The sequence below is a fragment of the Mya arenaria genome, chromosome 11 (assembly GCF_026914265.1).
Source record: "Mya arenaria isolate MELC-2E11 chromosome 11, ASM2691426v1".
NCBI lineage: Eukaryota > Metazoa > Mollusca > Bivalvia > Myida > Myidae > Mya > Mya arenaria.
The window spans coordinates 34,861,561-34,883,499 of record NC_069132.1 but is presented as its reverse complement, the minus strand read 5'-3'; the positions used below and the strand labels follow the sequence as shown (position 1 = coordinate 34,883,499).

The 21,939-nt window shown below is 36.1% G+C and overlaps 1 protein-coding gene across 1 annotated transcript; it reads left to right on the top strand.

The window, feature by feature from the left end:
• The first annotated feature begins 240 nt into the window (after window positions 1-240).
• Window positions 241-21,364, top strand: LOC128207577 (isoleucine--tRNA ligase, mitochondrial-like). Its single transcript, XM_052910605.1, has 23 exons — window positions 241-507; window positions 2,584-2,706; window positions 3,861-4,014; window positions 5,334-5,482; window positions 5,807-5,856; window positions 6,427-6,530; window positions 7,110-7,194; window positions 7,427-7,542; window positions 7,728-7,894; window positions 8,420-8,513; window positions 9,095-9,240; window positions 9,762-9,922; window positions 11,492-11,594; window positions 13,212-13,302; window positions 15,075-15,183; window positions 15,333-15,435; window positions 15,893-16,018; window positions 16,198-16,326; window positions 17,697-17,803; window positions 18,295-18,449; window positions 18,803-18,990; window positions 19,411-19,555; window positions 20,165-21,364. Exons 1-23 carry the CDS (start codon window positions 262-264, stop codon window positions 20,308-20,310), a joined length of 2,997 nt encoding a protein of 998 aa, XP_052766565.1. The 5' UTR covers window positions 241-261; the 3' UTR covers window positions 20,311-21,364.
• Window positions 21,365-21,939: the final 575 nt, after the last annotated feature.

Genomic DNA, 21,939 nt, shown 5'->3' with positions numbered 1-21,939 from the left:
GTTACTTCCTATTTCTACGGAGGATGAAGAATCTTGGTTGGCAGCCATGTTTTAACTTTACATAGAATTTGACCTCGTACAATTTAAAACTAATATTCGTATTTCTACTATGTGGCTGTGACGCGTAATATTTACGTCCACGTGGGTTGACGACAATAAATATGGAAATCGTTGACTGCCACATAGCATAATGGACGATCGAAGTACAGCATTCGATAAATAATTGTAGCATGCCCAAGATGTCTGCGCCCACTCCAAATCATGAATTTTGACAAGATACCATATTTTAATATGAAAATAGGTCTCAGTATGTTTTCAGCACTTGCGTTTGATTTTATTCATCCGTCTGCTCGTAATATTTATATGTTGCACGGACGCAGACTCTTTACAGGAAAGTCTGGTGCAGGGAAAAAATCTAAAAAGTACACAAGGACGCTGAATTTGCCCAAAACTCAGTTCCCAATATCATTGAAGGATGCATCAACGAGAGAAAAAGAACTCCAATCGGTCTGTGAATAAGTTTTGCCAATCAATAAATTGAATTAGTTTTTGAACTGCCATTGGATGTCATTGTCTCTGCAAGGAAATATATCCCGGAACAACGGGTTTTCGGCCGCCTAAGGATTATTTACAATTTAATCATAAATAAGTGATAATAAAAAATAAATGTTTGTGTGTACCATTTAAAGCAATCATTCATCTTTCAAAAAACAAAAAAAATAAGATCTGGCAAACCAAAACAACACGATTTTAAAGAAGTATTTTACATGTGAAATCATTTTAAACGAAGGGTCTAATTTGGCATTAATTAAAAATGACAAATTGGTGTTGTTTCAAGTATAACTGAAGTTTTTTTAACACTTCCATTCCCATTCTTTTTCAAATGAAGTTTTCTGACAGTTCTACTGTTATGGTTAACAATTGGAGCTTATTTTTACCGGAAGTGACGCAAAATAGAAGTGTTTTACACATTTTCAGGAGGCGGTCGAAAATAGGTTGTGGTCGAAAATAGGTTGTTCCGGGATACATCAATAGGAGCAACCACAGGGGCAGAGATGGTTGTTATGACACACCCAAATGACCACACACCCTCATGTTTTTTGAAACTGCTTTTCTATAATATTTGCTTTAAAATTGTTAGTTATAACTTGCTACAGTTCCCCCACCATTATTATTAAACCTGGGATTTATTTATTTTTCATGGGGGGGGGGGGGGTCATAGGGTGTGTCATAATAACACACCTGCCTCTGTGGGAGAAACAATATAGAGATAAATTACTATTAACATATAGATCTGTGATTGAATAGATAGATATATTGAATATATAGATAGATATATAAATAATAGCAATTCTCTGTGATTTACAATCAAACATATTTAGATAAAAACTTCATATCTTCAGTCAAAATGTCTCCATTTTTGTCAAAATTTCTTTAACGAGATTAACCCCATTTTTTTAACTAAATTAAGATATTGAGCAGTTTAAGTAACTTGTGAAGATGTTGCTTTGTCAAAACTGGGGACACATTTATAATTACCAACATCATCATCAGTTTATATGTGATTAGTCCAAATAATTGTACGTTGACGGATTTTTTTAGATTTTTGATATGGCAAATCCTTCACGTACAAATTGTTTAGTATCAAAAGTGGGTAGTTGTTCCGATCAGGATTCCGGGTTAAAGCATATAGCGTCTATAAAATATCATAAAAACAAGAAATATAACCAGATAATGTTATTTTATATTAGTTCCGTACACAAAAAAATAAATATCCAACTTATAATTATGAGTTTGACGGCTTTTTTTCATTTCATTCTGTCAAAACATAACGATATATACATGAAGGGCACCTGCAAGGCTTTAGGGCACAGTTTTAAATCACTCGGAACATTTCGGCCATGGCCGAGTTGTTACGATTGTATAACGAGGTCTATCTCGAAGCTTTGTCGGAGGAGGCCGAGCTATTACGATTGTATCGAGTTGTTCCCCTTCGCATAATTGTTGTCTGTGTCAGTCAGCTTTCGTTTTATTGGAAAGGTAAACAACTTGTTTTAATGCATAAAATGCTTGTTTAGTGCAAAATAACATTTCACTTACATGGTAAAATATGAATATAACTCTTTATGATCAATTTCAACCATAAAATACTTCCCTTTAAACAATTTCAATATTTTTAAAACACCCCCGTTTTTTGCACATTCCCGTTTAGACGTTAGGGATTGGAAGAATCCCGTATAACACGTCTATTATTTTAGACTAATATGTGATATGCCCTGTTGACCTACATGTGTTTGAAACAAACAAACTAAATATCATCATCATCATCATCATCATCATCATCATCATCATCATATTTATCATCATCATCATCATCAACTCCATCATCATCATCATCATCATCATCATCATCATCATATTCATCATCAACTCCATCATCATCAATTGTTGTATTTTAATAGCTTATGAGAGAACAGCATGATACATTTTTTACAATTTATCCATTTGGGCATCTGATTTGACATTATGCAATCCCACACAATCAATAATGTTATTACCTTTGTTTCTCAATCTTCCTTTTAGCTGTGTAGATTTGGAAGTTTGTATGAATGGCAGAGACGCCATAACAGAGGTCCTGAGTTTATCTTGCATGATGGGCCTCCATATGCCAATGGCAAACCCCATGTTGGCCATGCTCTTAACAAGGTGAGCATGTCTTTAATATTTTCTTATTACGGTAACATGTATATCAATGTTTGTGTATAACTTTTTGTGTATTTAAAGAAAAAACATTTGAAAAACATTCAGTTTTATTTTTGAACCTCACTTTGAACAATATATATTATATAACAAAAATATTGTGTTGATTTATTTGCATTTAACTGTTGCATTGAAGTGTTTTACTTGTCATCATATAAATATGACAATAAATGTTAAAATGCATTTAAAATCCCCAGAAAATACTGATAAGTTTGCATTTGTTGTGAAGTGTAATTATTGATTACACTATTAAGTTATTTTCAAGTGCCATTAATGATGTTTCAGAGTTGTTAACAGTAAATTTACCATGGACATGTTAATGGAACAGCTATAATAAAATAAGATATTGATAGTTGCATTTATTTTTTGGGGGGAAATAATTTTACTGATTTTGCTTTTGGGAAAATTACTGTTATAAGTTCCAAAGTTGGGAAAATAAGAAAATGGTTATTTTTCTTTTAAAGTTTGGATATACTTTTTCCTAATACCTGGCCCCTAGTCATCACAGATGTGAACTTTCAATGATTTTTGCTGAAGTGGTTTGTAGTGAACTTGACATAGCTTTTACAATTGTGGTTCTGTGTATGTGCGTGCGTAAGTGTGTACATCCTTTATCTTTGCCATGCATGATTGGATTTAAAATAAAAATGCCATTAAGGTTCAATATGATGAGGGGGTGTGTCATGCACAAGACCCAGATCTGTACATTAAAGGGCAAGGTCACACTTAGTTGAAATGAGTACTGTTGATAGGACTTTACCTCGTCCAGGCTGGAGTACTAAGCATTACAAAATTGCCAATAAATTTGACATGAATGTTTATGATGATGAAGTACCCAAAAGGATGATTTGGCGATGGGGGTGGTTGAATTCGACGATTTTTTTCCTAAGTTTGCTATATATATGTATACCACTTTTTATCTGTACACATATCGCATGCTTTTTTTTTATCCTTTATTTTATCAAAAATAAAAGAGTTTAACATAATAGTGCATCAAGTGTAATCTATATTGTACCCCTTGAATGTATTATTAAACAGAAATGAAGGAAACACTCTCCAATATGGTACAATTTGATATTCAAGCATTGTTGTTTCTTCAGGTCCTGAAGGACATTGTCAACCGTTACCATGTGATGCGGGGCCACAGAGTTCACTATGTCCCTGGCTGGGACTGCCATGGTCTGCCCATTGAGCTCAAAGCTCTACAGGGGAAGGCTCACCTTAAACTCACCCCCTTACAGATCAGAGATGAAGGTAAATAAAGTGTCCGGATGTTTTTATGTGTTAAAATAGGCCCTATTGTGGCCATAATCAGGTCTTTTTTAAGACATCACATTCGTCAGAAATTTCCAACCCATTCTCTTATGGCAAAATTTCGTAAAAATCATGAAGAATTCCAAATTTTGACATGTAACAATTCCTAGAAATTTCATTTCCAGTTCAATTAAATTAGCAATAATTTTCCCTGAGATAAAGCTTCTTCATAAAGTACCTAGAACAATACTTGATTTTATTGTTCTGATGTGCAGATGATTATACTCCCTTAACTAATGGTGTACTACTGTATTTCAACGATGAAGACAAGTAATGGCAGGTTCTCTGGGCTGACACTGAATGGAGTTGAATACCCTCCCTGAACTAACAGTTACCACTGCAGTTCAACTATGAATGCAAATTAGGGCAGGTTTTTCATTATTGTGGGTGTTATTCAGACTCAATATTAAATATGCACTCTTACTCCCAAATAAGATTAACCATAAATAATTATAATGTTTTGATATTCCAAAAAGGATGAAGAAATGTCGAAACCAAAGGTTCTTATAAAGGATTACGAGTTTAATTTGAAAGAAATGAGCATTAAACACAATATTTCTACCTCATAAGACTATAGTAGACTATAGTAGACCACAGTAAATCTTTTAGCATTTACCATTTTTGCACTTTCTGCTATTAAATACACAGTTACAATCTTGTTATCAGTTATTAATATTTTCCATAAATGCATTATTTAGTAAGTAAGGTTTATCAGTCAAAATTGATGTTTGTTATACATGTTTATATATTGATTTTGAATAAGAGTGGCACTTTAATACATGGTATAGTGAAAAGATGCCTGTACTGATATCATTGCCCATCAGGGCACACTGTACCCTCCATTACTCGTCAGTTTAGTTTATACTTAATTTCTTTAAGCTTAATTGTTATCAAATGTTAAAGAAGATAAGAAACCATTAATGATATCTGTTTTGGGACGTCATGAGAACCTCTTTGGTGGGATTTGAACACCTTTACCGCTAGTCGCTAAACCACTCTCATGTCCATAATAACAGTCTTACGAAAACTTCCTCCACATGTCAAATCTCTAATTACTTGTCCTCACATTCCTGAAAAACTTGTTGCAACTATTATTAATGCTCAGGTGACATAATGTTTGACGGACATCTTTTGGTCAGAAAAGTTTAAGCAAATGGTTTTAATACACTCACTTTTTCTTGTATAAGAACTTTTTAACACAAAAATATTCATTTAATATCATGCAGCTTTAATCATGTGTATATATTCTAAAATTTCAGCACAGAAGTTTGCTGAGAGTGCTATTGAAGTGCAGATGGAAGGATTCAAGCGTTGGGGCGTAATGGCTGATTGGGATAAACCTTACTTCACTTTCAACCCACAATACGAGGCAGCACAGATTGACATATTTTCAAGACTACATGAGAAAGTACTTATCTTCATTTTGTTCAGTGTTAGAATTTAGATTTACCTTTAATTTAAATAGATCTTTGATGTTTTCAATGAAGATGACTTCGCTTTGATGTTTAAAAAAAATAAAGTGGCCGCATGTGTTCCAGAAAATAAACCCAATATTGGTGCCATTTTTCAGATTTTTAGTGCATGTGGTGTTTGTAGTCTAAGGAAAGATGTTTAGTTATCAAATTGATCAGATTCTTAATTAGGATTGTTACTCAGTCAAACAACTCAAAGATCTGAAGCTTTTCATATGATGTATTACTAATAAATTGTTGATTATTTGGTACCATTTCAGGGTTATATTTATCAAGATGTAATGCCAGTTTATTGGTCACCATCCTCTAGGTATGTCAGTGTGTTAAGTATAGATCTTAAAGATTCCTGAAGCCCCATTTCATTAAAGGTAATTAGTCGTAACTTCATAAATCTTATATCTGTAGGAACATCCAAGATGGCAACTTGGTGGGGGTTTTCATTTCCTCAACGATGTTTTCTTTACTAGTGTCCAAGTATAGCTCTTATAAATATATAAAAAAATTAACCAAAATATGACACTTTGATATCATAATTGCACTCTTTGACTAAATTCTTTAATGAAACAGGCTAATGTAACATATAAAAAAGCTGCAGTAGTTTGTTGTGAGTCACACAAAAAAACAATTTATATGAAATATATCTAGATACTGGTCATTTGATGTTTTTGCCAATAAATTAAACAAAGGCTTGATTAATATTTACGATCAAAGACTTGATTAATATTTACGATCATAAGTTATGATTTGCTTAAAACTATCCTCATCAATTAAATGCATGAATTCAACTCAGAAAGTAAAGCTGCCACAAGTCTAGGCAGGTATTGATGTTCATCAATGAAAGCAGATTACTGCAGTTTACTGATGCTCCGGCATATTTCAGAACTGCGCTAGCCGAGTCAGAGTTGGAATACAATGAGAAACATGTTAGCACATCTGTGTATGTTCGCCTGCCTCTAGTCAGAAAACCTCCATTGCTTAGTACAGGTTAGTACCAATAACTAACTTTGATCAATACTGATTTAACCTTGTAACAATTTTACGTTGATATAGTTCTAGCGAAAACTGAAATTGAAACAGGTCTGCCTTTTCAGTACAACAGTTTATGACTGCAGTCAAGACAGCTTGGCAGCTATTGACACTAATGGGTTATTGAAGAATATTCAGTTGTAACATTTGAATTCATTGGAAAAAGAGTTGTCTCCCCTGCTTCATGCATATTCATTGAAACGAGATTTTCTCAGTGCATCTTCCATGACATACATGAAGTATAAAGAATGTAAACCGGTGCCGACGCTGCCCAAATTCTAAAAGCTTTATAAATATGTAAACACAAAATGTTGGAAAAGGTACCATCTACATAACAAAATTTGGTCATAACTGAGGTTATTGAACATTTTTTGATATACCGTACAAGATGTAGACATGTTGAGGAGTGAGGAAACAATTCATATTCTAACAATGATATAAGGTCACTGACCAATAGCATACTGGTCGGCCATTTTGCATGAATGCATGTAAACAAAAAACATGTGTTTATTTGAATAATCATTTTTGTTTGAATAGATAATAATGTGTATGCTGTCATATGGACTACAACGCCATGGACCTTACCAGCTAACCAGGCTCTAGCTTATGGAGAAAACATAAAGTAAGTTGTTGTTACACACATCATTTTGGTTTCATTCTTGTGATATACTTTGTGCCTCATAACAATCAACATTGAATCATTTATTTAAAAGATTGAAGTTATTAAAATGACTGCGTTTTGAAAACTAGAAGATTTATGAACAATTTTATTTAGATGTATACCTTTAGTTGCTTTAACACCAAGTTTTGAAATAATTTTGCTCTTTTTCATCAGTTTTACACACATATTTCAGCTATGTTTTACTTAAAGAGACTGGTACGTCAGATGTGTACATTTGTGAAGACAGCTTTGCTGAAAAACTAGCAACCATTACTGGAAAGGATTTTAAATTGATTGAAAAAGTACAAGGTGAGATGCTGTTGCTTAAAATCAATATGTTTTTGTTCATTGAACCAACCTTCTTTCTTTGATAAGATAATTGTTACTTTTGATATTAGGTGAAGGTCAAAAGGAAATCGTACTGATACTTGCATATGTCTCTTTGCTTCAAAACTGCTCAGGTTTATTCTCATACTCAGTTTGTTCCCATTCAGGAAGTGACCTGGAAGGTGCCACCTACATGCACCCATTGACCAATGAGGAGCTGCCGTTTCTGCCAGGAGGTCATGTGACTGCAAATAAAGGCACGGGATTGGTCCATACAGCCCCATCACATGGCCATGATGACTTCCACCTGGCTAAACAGCATGATATAGATGTTGTAAGTTGTAATCAATCAGTTGTAGCACAACCGTGGTCTAGTGGTAAGACACTTAACTGTCAACCCAGGACCTGCACCTTACCACTAAAAATACTAACCATCTGCAGAATTTGATGTAAAACCGGGCTCCATGTGAAAGTATTATACACTTATGTACACCAAAGAACAAGAGTAGCTTAAACCATGGTTAAATTCTGTCTGTCTGTCATATACTACAAGCTAACAAGACTGATACTCTTAAGGGCATCATAAAGTAACGTACATCCCCCACCTTCAATCAGAGACCAGTAAGGTTTTTGCTAATATTGTCATCCTTTCAGTACGGTCTTAACTGTTATGGTAACATGGTTTCAATAGATGTCCACCTCTCACCAAAGATTGTGGTTCAAAAAATAAAGTTGGAACTGCATGGTTTCAGAGAAGTTTTCAGAGGTCAAAACACCTATTAACACCTCTGCTATATGGAGTAAAAAATCCCTGTCTGAGATGAATGATTGTTGTATAAATGCCTCTATTCTCATTCAGCGTGTGCTGGTGGATGACAACAGTTGCTATACAGAGTCTGCTGGTTCCAAGCTGGAAGGGAAGCCAGTGCAGGGGGAGGCAACTGAGAACACAGGTATGTCATTGATTGGTTGGATACTGTCTGGTATTATGGTATTATGTAACTTGACCTATCACCTTTTGACCTCAACTGTTTCTTCTGGTTCCCAGCTTGCAGGGAAGCCAGTCAGGGTGCACAACTGCAAAGTGGTATTAAGCATAATTGCACCCAAAAGGGTATTTGGTTAAGAAATGTTTTGTTGTCAAAGGACAACATTCATTAACCAGCATGTGTATAAGTGAAAAGCGTTGTAATTTATCCACATGATAGTTATACCGCAGTTGAGCTCCGCCTTCTTGTTATCATTCAGATATGGGAGTTAATGAATTATAGACAACAACCAAGGAAACCTTATCAAACATGGTGCAAGCAGTAATATTAGTTTGTTAATATGAAGTAACAAAGACAAGTTCTTTTTTCAATAATTTTAAATGTTAATATATTGTATTAGCTGCAAGACTGTTTTCAGTTTAATTTATTAAATCATGTTATTAACAATTTGTATCTTTCAAAAAGTTAATGTTACAAAATGTGAAACATTCCGTATATCAGGTTTGGATGATTTCTTGTCCATTTATCTCTTCTTGTCATTTTAGTGTTAGAGTGCCTTGGGACAAGCCTGCTTCATAGAGAGCCTTTCACTCATAGTTACCCTTACGACTGGCGAACAAAACTACCTGTGATCATCCGCACCAGTCGGCAGTGGTTCATAGACACACGGGCACTTCATGACAAAGCCATGGTTTGTTTAGATGAATGTTTTGTGACTGAATCGTGCATGTTCATGAAGACACCTGATTCAAATTAATTCTGATATTTTGATCTTTAAGTTCTCAATGATGTAAAATCAGTACAGTTCGTTTTTGTCTTATTTTTTGCTGAAAATCTGCATGTGATATGATGAAACTGAAATACATAAAAACTTGAGAGAGTTTTAACTTCATAAAAAAGAATGCTTTTACTGTGCATTTTCTGCTCTTTTGTGTGTTTTATGCTGTTTTTTGGGGCTAATGAGCTGTTCTGAGAACACATTCAATAAACACCTTAGATTTAACTTAGTTTTATGAGTAAATAATGAGTGTTGTGGTTGGACTGTAACATAAATTACCCAATAGATTAAATGGAATTACTGAGGGATGTCTAAGGATGGGGATATTGGATATGTTCCATGATGTCCACAAGGTTTTAAAATTTGATGATGATAATGGAAAACAGAAACAAGTTTAAAAAATGACTCATCATTTTCTGTTTTTGTCTCCACAGAAGTGTTTGAAGTCAGTGAAGGTAGTTCCCTCCCACCTGGAGGCACGGATGGAGTCTATGCTGGGGGCCCGTACATACTGGTGCATCTCCAGACAGCGTGTTTGGGGTGTGCCTATCCCTGTATTCTATAACAGACACACGCATGAACCTCTAGTGGATAGGTGGGTGTAAAAGATTTTTAGTCTAATTTTGGGATGCAGGTGTACATTTTTATGACATCATCAGTCAATCTAAGGTCTTCGGCCTCAGTGAGAGTATAAGGGTTGTGTTAGGTGGTTGGTGAAAGTGCACTGACATAATGTCACTCTCATTCTTAAACATGTGTCTGTGTATAGCAATGTCAAATGGGACCCCTTTGAACCTTCCTCCAAAAAGACGGTTAATATTTCTGAATGGTGTGGCAAGGGATTGAACCTGCAACCCTCTGATGGACGGTCAGTTGTCTTCAACAGATCTGGTTTGTATGGATGTTATGGTATTTAATAATGGTTTCTGTTTTGACCAAAGGCATGTAAATAAATCAATGTTCACTACCTTGGGTGGACAGTCAAATGCCTTACAATTAGACCACGGATCGCCAATGGGGTAGAATGTATTGATGTAATGGTATTAAAGTATAGTACTGCTTTAACCAAAGACACCTGTAAATAATCAATGTTCACTATCCTGGGGTGTTTTACCATTAGACATTGGATTGCTAAGGGGGTAGTATCACTAGCAGACAACGCGAAAACTTTTTCTTCTTCACAGGACATTGCGACAGGTAAACACTGAAAGTTTACCTGTCGCACCAAATTTTTACCTGTCGCAATGTTACAAACAGTATTCAGTAACATCAGCCTAAACCTTGATTTTAAGCCTCTTTTTTAAATAAGTTTTGTAATTCCCCATTATAACAGGTTTAGATCTTTTTGGTTAGATTTGTCCTACAGTACTATAATAAATTACAAAAAAAAGCCAAACATAATGTAAAAAAATCAATATTCGGATCTTATAAATGTCATAATTTTTTTCTTCCCTAAAATGCCTCCTAAAATAAACTCATATCTGGTTCGTCTACCCATGAAACAGCTAGATCTTACTCTTTTAATTCATCTTTAAATTAAAGATACAATAGGGTTATAAAATGTAACGAATTGTACTACAAGTCAAACTCAGGCACAACATTTATGCAAAAACGAAAGTAGAGTTCTCGTTATTGACAATGTTAAACAGAGCAGAGAGAAAGTCAGCTCGGTATATTAATCATCATATTTAAATTAACACGATTGCCGGGAACCACTACATACGGAATTTTGTAATTTCCGAACATTTCCGTAAAATAAAAGTATAAGAGTACCAGCTGAAATCGGAACCTTACGCGTTTTATCGGCTTTTACGGAAACATGTCGAAACGGGGTTTACAAATAGTGAAACACGGATTAACACGCTGAATAATCATGATATAAAAATAACTCTGAACATTTATTTAGAAACTGAAAGTAAATTTTCCGAAAATTAAACGGTGCTGATTTTAATTTTTCACCGGAAATTGTGACCGACCAAAACAAAACTTTCGTCGGTCAAAATTGAAATATACCGGACATGTCGGACTGTCCGACGTCTGCACTAGTATGTATTGATGTTATGTTTATAAAGTATGGTTCTGCTTTTACCACAGACAATAATGTTTAAAGGTCCTTTTATACGAAATCATACCGTCTATACATACACTTTGTTTTACTTTCCAGAGCCATAATATCCCATATCGGTGAGCTGATAGCAAAACAAGGGTCTGGTATTTGGTGGTCTCTGCCTCATGAAGAACTCTTACCACAGTTGCTTCTTGACCAGGTATGCTCATACTATGTTTACTGTACAATTTAATTTGCATTATATTAAGTGAAGTTCAACTTGCTAAGATTTAAAATTCATAACATGATATTCATAACTGAATTGCTATCTATTGTTCAACAAACGATTGTGGGAAAAAAGCATTTTTCCTTCACAGATCTTGTCATTTTTAGCTTGTCTGTTCCAGAAAACAGTTGAGTTAAAATCATTTCATTGGTGTGGTCGACATTCAAAATTAGTTTATGAATACATACCGGGTACACACAATGACTACATGTGCAGAAAGTCCCATTAGTCTGTCTTAAATATTTTATGATATGGTTATGCTCCTTGACTGACTGCAAAAGCAAATGATAGTTTGCTTACATTTTGGTGCTCTCATTATTATTTCCACCAAAGGGTCAAATATTTGGCGGTGACCCAATACAATTTTTATTGATTTCTGATTACTTATATGTTATTAAAATGACCGAAAAACCATTGAAATTAAAGTTTTTCCGATTTGTTTTCTTTATTTCAACTGAATTGGGGTGTGAAAAGACCTATTTTGCAATCAATTTTTAAGACTGAAAAGCTTGTTTGTACTTTTTTCTTCTGGTATTATTTATACATATACTTTCACTAAACATCAAACACTTTCAAATGATACTAAAATACTATGGCATCTCTAGGCATCCAAATAATTGTACATCAGACACCTTAATGTAGCTCTCTGGAGTCCTACATGTGTGTTTAACTTGTAGGGAGGCCATGGCGGGTGTGGCAACTTTGAGAGATTCTTGCATGTGTGTTTAACTTGCAGGGAGGCCATGGCAAGTGTGGCAACTTTGAGAGAGTCTTACATGAGTGTTTAACTTGAAGGGAGGCCATGGCAAGTGTGGCAACTTTGAGGGAGTCTTTCACTTGTATGGAGGCCATGGCGAGTGTGGCAACTTTGAGAGAGTCTTACATGAGTGTTTCACTTGTAGGGAGGCCATGGCGAGTGTGGCAACTTTGAGGGAGTCTTGCATGTGTGTTTAACTTGTAGGGAGGCCATGGCGAGTGTGGCAACTTTGAGAGAGTCTTACATGTGTGTTTAACTTGCAGGGAGGCCATGGCGAGTGTGGCAACTTTGAGAGAGTCTTACATGTGTGTTTCACTTGTAGGGAGGCCATGGCGAGTGTGGCAACTTCGAGAGAGTCTTACATGAGTGTTTAACTTGTAGGGAGGCCATGGCGAGTGTGGCGACTTTGAGAGAGTCTTACATGTGTGTTTAACTTGTAGGGAGGCCATGGCGAGTGTGACAACTTTGAGAGATTCTTGCATGTGTGTTTAACTTGTAGGGAGGCCATGGCAAGTGTGGCAACTTTGAGGGAGTCTTACATGAGTGTTTCACTTGTAGGGAGGCCATGGCGAGTGTGGCAACTTTGAGAGATTCTTACAAGTGTGTTTAACTTGTAGGGAGGCCATGGCGAGTGTGGCAGCTTTGAGAGAGTCTTACATGAGTGTTTAACTTGTAGGGAGGCCATGGCGAGTGTGGCAACTTTGAGAGATTCTTACATGTGTGTTTAACTTGTAGGGAGGCCATGGCGAGTGTGGCAACTTTGAGGGAGTCTTACATGTGTGTTTAACTTGTAGGGAGGCCATGGCGAGTGTGGCAACTTTGAGAAAGGTGGGGACATCCTCGATATCTGGTTTGACAGCGGATCCTCGTGGGCAGCTGTTCTTGGTACGTGATATTTGTTGTTTGGGTCCATGAATGATATATCAACTGGTGTCATGCATAGCAACTAATATATACATGTACAACTGACTATAAACGGAGTAGAGACAGTCTCCATATCTGGTTTGACAATTGATCTTCATTAGCGACTGCACTCAGTATGTGATCATTGTTTTGTTACGCTGTTTATTATACCCCCACAAACGAAGTTTGAGGGGGTATATAGGAGTGAGCTTGTCGGTCTGTCTGTCGGTCTGTCGGTTTTCATGGTTTCCGGACGATAACTCATGAAAGGCTAGACAGATTTGAACAATTTTTGGTACACAGGTGTAACATCAGAAGATACAGGTCAAGTTCGGGGCTGGTTGGGCCAAGGTCAAGGTCACTGTTACTAAAAATAGAAAAACGGTTTCCGGACGATAACTCATGAAAGGCTGGACAGATTTGAAAAATTTTTGGTACACAGGTGTAACATCAGAAGATACAGGTCAAGTTCAATATTGGGGCTGGTGGGGCCATAGTCAAGGTCACTGTTACTAAAAATAGAAAAACGGTTTCCAGACGATAAATCATGAAAGGCTTGACAGATTTGAAAAATTTTTGGTACACAGGTGTAACATCAGAAGATACAGGGCAAGTTCGATATGGGGCTGGTGGGGCCAAGGTCATGGTCACTGTTACCAAAAATAGAAAAAACGGTTTACGGACGATAACTCATGAAAGGCTAGACAGATTTGAACAATTTTTGGTACACAGGTGTAACATCAGAAGATACAGGTCAAGTTCGATATTGGGGCTGGTTGGGCCGAGGTCAAGGTCACTGTTACTAGAAATAGAAAAACGGTTTCCAGACGATAACTCATGAAAGGCTAGTTTTTCTTGTCAGCAGTGTATCATCTAAGTTACCCAACAGATTTAAATAAAACAATACATGCATGATAAAAGAAGATGCAGTGTGCAGTAACCTTGGAGTTATGGCCTCTTTTCAAAGGAATGGTTTGCCATTCCTGTGTCCAGGCGGCATTTGGGGGTATTCGTCACTCCTGTGACAGCTCTAGTTTGTTTAGTGAATAAACATGAACATCAACATCTAGAATGTAGAACATAGTATGAGCCGGACAGAGACAACCTCAATATCTGGTTTATTTATTTCAGCCTATGGCTAACAGGCAGTTGTAAACATGGTTGGTACTGACCGGTTTGTGGGCTGGTTCCAGTCTTTTCTTCTATATCTGAACAGGGCACCACACAGGTTAATGTCAACTATTTATTCTAGCCCCTGGCCAGCAGGCAGATGTATACATTGATGATTGAGGGAACCGGCTAGTTTAGGGGCTGGTTCCAGTCATCATTTGTTTTTAACTGGAGTGATGAGGGCACCACACAGGTTAATGTCAGCTATTTATTCCAGGCTCTAGCTAGCAGGCAGATGAATACATTGAGGGAACTGACCATTTTGGGGGCTGAATCCAGTTTTCTTTTTTCTGTAACTGAATAGGGCATAACAGGTTAATGTCAACTATTTATTCCAGCCCGTGGCCACCAGGCAGATGTAATCATGGAGGGAACCGACCAGTTTGGGGGCTGGTTCCAGTCTTCAATCTTCTTTAACTGAACAGAGTATCACACAGGTTAATGTCAACTATTTATTCCAGCCCGTGGCCAGCAGGCAGATGTATACATGGAGGGAACCGACCAGTTTGGTGGCTGGTTCCAGTCTTCAATCTTCTTTAACTGAACAGAGTATCATACAGGTTAATGTCAACTATTTATTCCAGCCCGTGGCCAGCAGGCAGATGTATACATGGAGGGAACCGACCAGTTTGGTGGCTGGTTCCAGTCTTCTCTCCTTACATCTGTTGCTTTACATGACCGAGCACCATACAAGTGAGTTCGTACATGTATGCATTTTTTTCTGTCTCGGTACAAAATCACACTCTTGACATTGTTATTTAGCAGTCCCTGGTGCAGAGATTTTTCTTGCAACACCTTCTTTTTCTGGATGCTAACATATGTCACCTCCCCTTTTTCCACAGGAGTCTGGTTGTCCATGGGTTTACAATGGATGAGGAGGGGAGAAAGATGTCCAAGTCACTGGGAAATGTAATTGACCCAGACAAAGTCATACATGGGGGAAAGGTAGTGTATTTAACAGATTGTTTTTATTTAAATTTAGTTATTGTATCTTTAATGTGGTTTTATATAGAGCAAATCTCTCAATTCAAATTTTCAGAATTAAAGATTTCATGGTATTGTGCAAAACCATTTTGCTTAAGTTAAAAGAAACATGTAAGAGATTCAAATGCAATTTGGTGCATATGTTGTCGAGACAATACGCACATTTATAGGAAGGCGCATAGCTGTGACTTTAATAATGATTGAGTCATGCCCTTGTTTGCCTGAAGAAACAAGAACACATGAGATTGGCCTATGCTCCGCAGCTCTTAAAAGCCTTTTGTATGAAATTCATTTGATTTGAATGAACAACATGATTTTTTTAGAAAAATAAGGCGAATATTTATTTTTTTTAAATAATGTTGAACACATGCAAATGCATATAAGTAGCTAAATCTAATTTAAGTGTAATTTACAACAGGACCAAAAGAAAGAGCCAGGGTATGGGGCGGATGTTTTGCGCTGGTGGGCGGCAATCTCGAACCTACAGAGTATCAGTAACATTGGCTCCACCACGCTGGATAACATACGAGAGGAACTGTACGGGGTAAATTCACATATACCTGTGTGTAATTGGAAATAAGCTGAATATATTTAACCGGGAACCAGTTGTCAGTCAATGGCTTAGTCCATCAATAAAAGAATTGATAGGTCACTGGCCCAAATGACCTATCTGTATATGATGTTTTGTCAATTGCCCTACATTTGGTCATGTGTATTTTGTAGTTACGGGGAACATTGAGGTTTCTACTGGGAAATGTAAGCTGTCGGAATGATGGACCCGTGGTAGAGTATGGGTCTCTCTGGCCCCAGGACAAGCTACTTCTATACAGACTTTACCAGTATGCCAGCAAGGTATTTGGGGTGGTATGCATTGTAGATAAGAAATTTAAATATAAGAAAGATATTTGGAATTGTGAAATATTCAAAACCCTTTCAGGTTTTTCTTTTGAATTGTCAACTACAGACAGAACAGACCTACAAAATGCCAAACAAATACATATAGCCCGGAATTTCCATAACTGGGTTTTCCCATGGCGGTTCAAATAAATGGTGAATTTCGAGCTATTGAAATTCATGTTACAGACCAATGACTCCATTGTTTCCGAAGTAACGTGTGTATATTAAAACGGTATAATTTTGTTTGTACCGGAGGATTAGCTTGGGAAAACCAGAATATTTATAATTCCGGGCTTAAAGGGACTGTGTCACAGATTGGCACCAAAAAAAGTTTTTTTCTGTAACAAATCTCAGGACAATTATCTAATAGAATGTGTTACGCTTTGATATCATAATTGTAAAAAAAGTACCAAAATGTAAAAAAAAAAATTGTGTCGGAGACCGGGTTCGAACCCGCGTTGCCAAAATTGAAGACCAGCGTCTTACTCACTGCGCTACAAAGGCTTATTCTAATTGGGTGACATCATTAAGCTATACACCTGCCTCGGTAATATCACGTGATAACACTGACTAGCCAATCACGCATAAGGAATGAATTCTACCTGGTAGACATACCCAGTAATCTTTTTTAATGGAAAAATACGAAATAACTGCTAAACTATGTGGTACTTCAGTTAGTAAGTTTCAATGCATTGTACACATCGATGCCAAGTTTATGTCAGTTTTCGACAATTTTCTTTTTTTTTCACTATTTAATCAAACGTGAGACAGCCCTTTTAAACTATTGCCAGTTATCAATAAACTTTTCTTTATTGCACTGGTGATTATGATACCAAGGCCAACTGAAAGTTCATGTCCATGTATTCCTTTGGTATGCAGTTCTAAAAAAAGATTGGCCTGAAAAATCACAGATATTTATCAGGCTGGACGATAAGGCCCTACCGAATTTAATCTATGTTAAGCATCAGGGTCCAATTTAAAAACATATTTACCTGGTTGGAAAAAAACAGAGTGTCATAAAAAATACAAATCTTATTCCCATTACCAGAAATGCCCTTTGTAGTAGATTCTATCAATGTGAATCATAAAGAAAGCATCATAATTATTTTACATATGCAGGTCAATGTAACTTTCCCTGCATATAAAATCCTTCTTGACTCAAGTTATTGTTACCGTATTTTAATAACATAGTTCTAGAAAATCTACTTGAGTTATTTAGATTTTGGTTTATTTTATTTTGTAAGTTAGTAAAACTAAATATAGAATCAATTTGGCCTGGCCTATCTATGTGTTTTATGCATAAACAGCGTGTTTGGCTTTAACAGGTGGATGGCTTCTATGAGAACTATGAGTACTCCAAACTGCTGCAGACCACTGTACAGTTCTGTACAAATGAAGTGTCCAAGTTCTACTCCACACTAGTCAAAGACAGGTATATTTTTATTTTTTCAAGTATTCTTAACATGGGTAGTCCAAATAGGAGAACAGTTTACAGTTATTTCAAGGTTTTTTGGGTAACAGTCAAAACTGTTGTTTAAGGTGGAGGGGATTACATCTGAACTGTTGCCCGTGAATGATAACAAGTCTTTGACTGTTACCAAAATGACAATGAAAATATCTGATCATTATTTTAATTAAACTAAGTGTTAAAAACATTTAAAAATGTTATTGACACGCAGTCTAAATCTAAAATTTGGAAATTTCCATGATGTCATAGCGCGAGAGGGGAACAGTTCACGCTGATGACCAGCAAATAGTTCCGATCCAAGACAAATTGATAGCTTTCATGTAAAACAGCAAAAAATAACAGATTTGTACTTATATAACAAATCGGTTTATAAAAACCATTTCTTAGGAAACAAAATCCATGTGCTGATATAGGTGAATTACATTACTGTAATACCACTCTTTTCATGTACACAGGTGTTACTGTGATACCACCGACAGTGCAGGGAGACTTTCCAGCTTAACCGCTCAGTGGCACGTGCTGCATGTGATTACTCGTTGTCTAGCCCCTGTGTTACCCCACCTTGCTGAGGACCTTTATCACAATTTCCCTCCTGCAAGGCACAAACAGGGTATGGTACTCTAGTGCTTATACCTCAGACAAACAAAGTGTAAGACGGTATATTAAGATTCACCCTCTGGTTGGTTACTCGGTCTGTTGCAATTTTTCTTGTCCTGAGCATCACTTGAAATCTACGTGTTGAAATTCAGATAAACTTTATACAATGGTAAAGCACAATGAGTGGAAGTAAAGTTTACATGGACCATAACCCTGTTTCAGAATTACATAGTTATTGCCCTTTGTTACTTATCTTGTCCAGAACACTACTCAATATGTGATATGAACCATGTTTCTATAAGACAACTAAAATTACGGGGGCTTTTCTCAACATGTGTATGTACATGTAAATGCTTGTATATTTAGACGTTTGGAGCATCTTCCAGACCAGGTGGCTAAATTTACCCACAGAGTGGAACAACCTGGACATTGAGCACATAATGCAGCCTGCTCTAGACATCCGGGACCATCTACATGATATCATCAATGACGAGCCATCAGTTGAGTTTGATGTGTTTATCTACACCAGCCAATTGCTCCATTCCCAACTCAGTGTAAGGCAATGATAACTGCATTAAGTTGTCTGTTTTTCGAGAAGAAGAAATCTAGGTATTGTCTTAGCCTTGATGTTGTGGTTGCCTTTGGCCAACTATCATTAAGCATATTTTGCAAGGGTCATTACTCTGGTTAAAATAATTGTTTACAAGCATTTGATCTGGAGCATCCTTGTCTGGTTAGAATACTTGTTAGTAAGCACTGTTATCCGTTTGCTTCATCCTTGTCTGCTTAAAGAATAATTGTTTTATTATTATTTAATTGTTTGTTAATAAGCATTAACATCCATTTGCTGCATCCTTGTCTGGCTAGAAAAATTGTTTATATAGCATTTGCATTCATTTACCGCATCCTTGTTATATAGGTTATGATTGGTAATGTTTTCATCTTTATATTAAATACAGTTTTTACAACTGCAGGAGTTTCAGCAGGAGAAGACGTCTAGCTTCTCCCCTCTATGTGAACTCCTACAAACTGCTAGCACCGCGCTGACGGACGAGCCTCTAAATGTGATACCAGACAATATTCAACTTGTCAACGGCATCTGTAATGTCCATATGAAAGGTATTTTCCTTACCTTGGTCACTTATTAGAATGGTTATTAATTAACGAATCACCTTCCAAACAAAAGAAACTGAAACTAAATATTGCATTCATAATCTTTGATTCTTGTTATAAAAATATTTAGAGTTTAATGTAGCTTTTTTTATTTTCTAGCGCCTGTTACTCAAAGGAATATGTGAAGTTATTGTCTTAGCCCTTAAGTCATTGCTGTTAGCATCTGTGTTTTCAGCATGAACTACACATTTAACTAGGACACTACACATCTTTTTAGCATGTCCCATAACTCTGTCTCAAACCTTAGTTGAAATATGCTCCCATATCGACTGAAAATAAATGTAGTGGTCAAAATTAGCACAAGCCCTCAAGGCCTGTACTGGTAAAGTGCTTTCCAGGCTTGCTCAAAACTCTCGATTTAATAAAGCGGAGCTTGTTGAAATTTGTTGATGGCTAGCACTAGTTTGAGGTTTTTGGCCTGTTCATCCGACATTCCAATATAATTGCCTGTAAATGCGCTCAGGCATTGGTATCTGATTGCAATGCTCTTCAATGATTGCAATGCTCTTATTTCTTTATCCTTACCCATATCATAAAAATATAATATGTTTACAGATGGGTACCTGTGTCCGGAGAAGTATGTGATCATCCTGAAGGACACAGATAGGTACGTGTGTGAGCGATGTCGGAGATTTACTGCTGAGAAAGCGGGTACTCTGTGTGGACGATGTCTCAATGTTCTATCCACAGGATGGGACTGATTTAGACTGGCTACTATTAATGGTTATGTTGAAGATTTACCTCAAAGAAAGCAGCAAATCCATGTGGATGATTTCTTGATGTCCTATTTACAGGATGGGATGGATTTTGTCAGAATAACAAGTTTACTTATAAGCATCTTTTTATTTTCATATATATTTTTTTTTATACATGTTGACTTTAAATAGATCTTCACTTTGCATTTATTTTAACAAATTTCCCGATTAGTGAAAACGTGTTTTTGTTTTTGAATTTTAATAAAGTTCATTATTGAATACGTACGCAATTGAATGCATTTTGCGTTTAATTTCACTTGTTAATAAACTGAAGTTGTGAAAAATCAAAAGCTGTGAAATTGAATGGTGCTACAGCATTTTTTTCATCTTGTGGTCTGTGAATGCTACAATGGTTTAGTGAAGGAGACAGACTTAAGATGACACGACATCAGTTCTTCTCTCCCCCCTGTGCAATGTTCACATAGCTGCTCTATGTTCTGACCATTGATGAATTTAAAAAAGAAAAGCGTAAGTTTCGTGTATTATAATCGATAGCATTATCAAGAGTCGGATAATATGATCAGATATGTATAATTGATATGACATTTAATTGAGGTATGGCAAGACTTGTGGCCTCGAATGATACTGTTTTTATTTTTTAGCTTTTCTTTGTTGTTTTTAGGGAGTTGAAGTATTAGTCTGCGTTAGTTGTGTTATTTTCTTGTTGTCATCGGCAACAGTATTTTCCCGTTGGCTGTAACTTGAAAATTGTTTAAGATATTGAAATGAAACTCTGTACACCTGTAGGCATATATGAAGCAAGTCCCATTACTCTGACTAAAATATTTGCTGAGTTATGCCTCAAAGGGCTTGGACAAATTGACGAGCATTGGCATTTGCTCCTATGGCTTTTGGTTTAATTTTTTTTATACCTTGTCACTGCCATGATTCTTGTGCTTAATTTAACATTTTTGTTAATGGATTTTGTTTACATTTGTGTTAAATGCAATATTATTATGTTACTTTTTAAGTGTTTTTTCAATAAAGTTAGATTATTTTACCATTTTATCTTTGTTTATTTTTCATGTTAACCCAAATCATATATGTGTAGTAAGGAATTTTCTTTACACATTATTTTGTCATAACAAAGAAATGTATTCTTTGAAACGAAAGCCTTATTCTCAGTTGAAGTGGCAGAGTGGTTAGTGTCAGACTCTGGATTGGAAGGATCTTGGCTCATTCCCCTCTTTGGTTTTCATCGCTTTTTAAGTACTAAGTACCCAGGCCCTAATTTCTTGAAATATCTCAAGGCCCTTGTAACAGGATCAAGCATAGCACACAGGTTCTGCTTGGGTACAATTTAGGTTTTATTCTCAGAAATATTTTTGAGATTTCAAATAAAAATACAGTATGTTCAAGATAATTAAAATGAACGTTTTCAGTTTTCATTTCATACAAAAGTTTAAGTAATTAAATTGGCTTAATAAAATAAGACATTTAAGCCTGTAATACTAAAGATTTTTCAAGAATTTGGAGCCAGGAATGGTTAATGATAAGGGGTTTTTAACATCTGATAATTTTCAATCCTGAGATTTAGCGGGGGCTCTGTTCGAGCATGAGAGATTTATGCCCAAA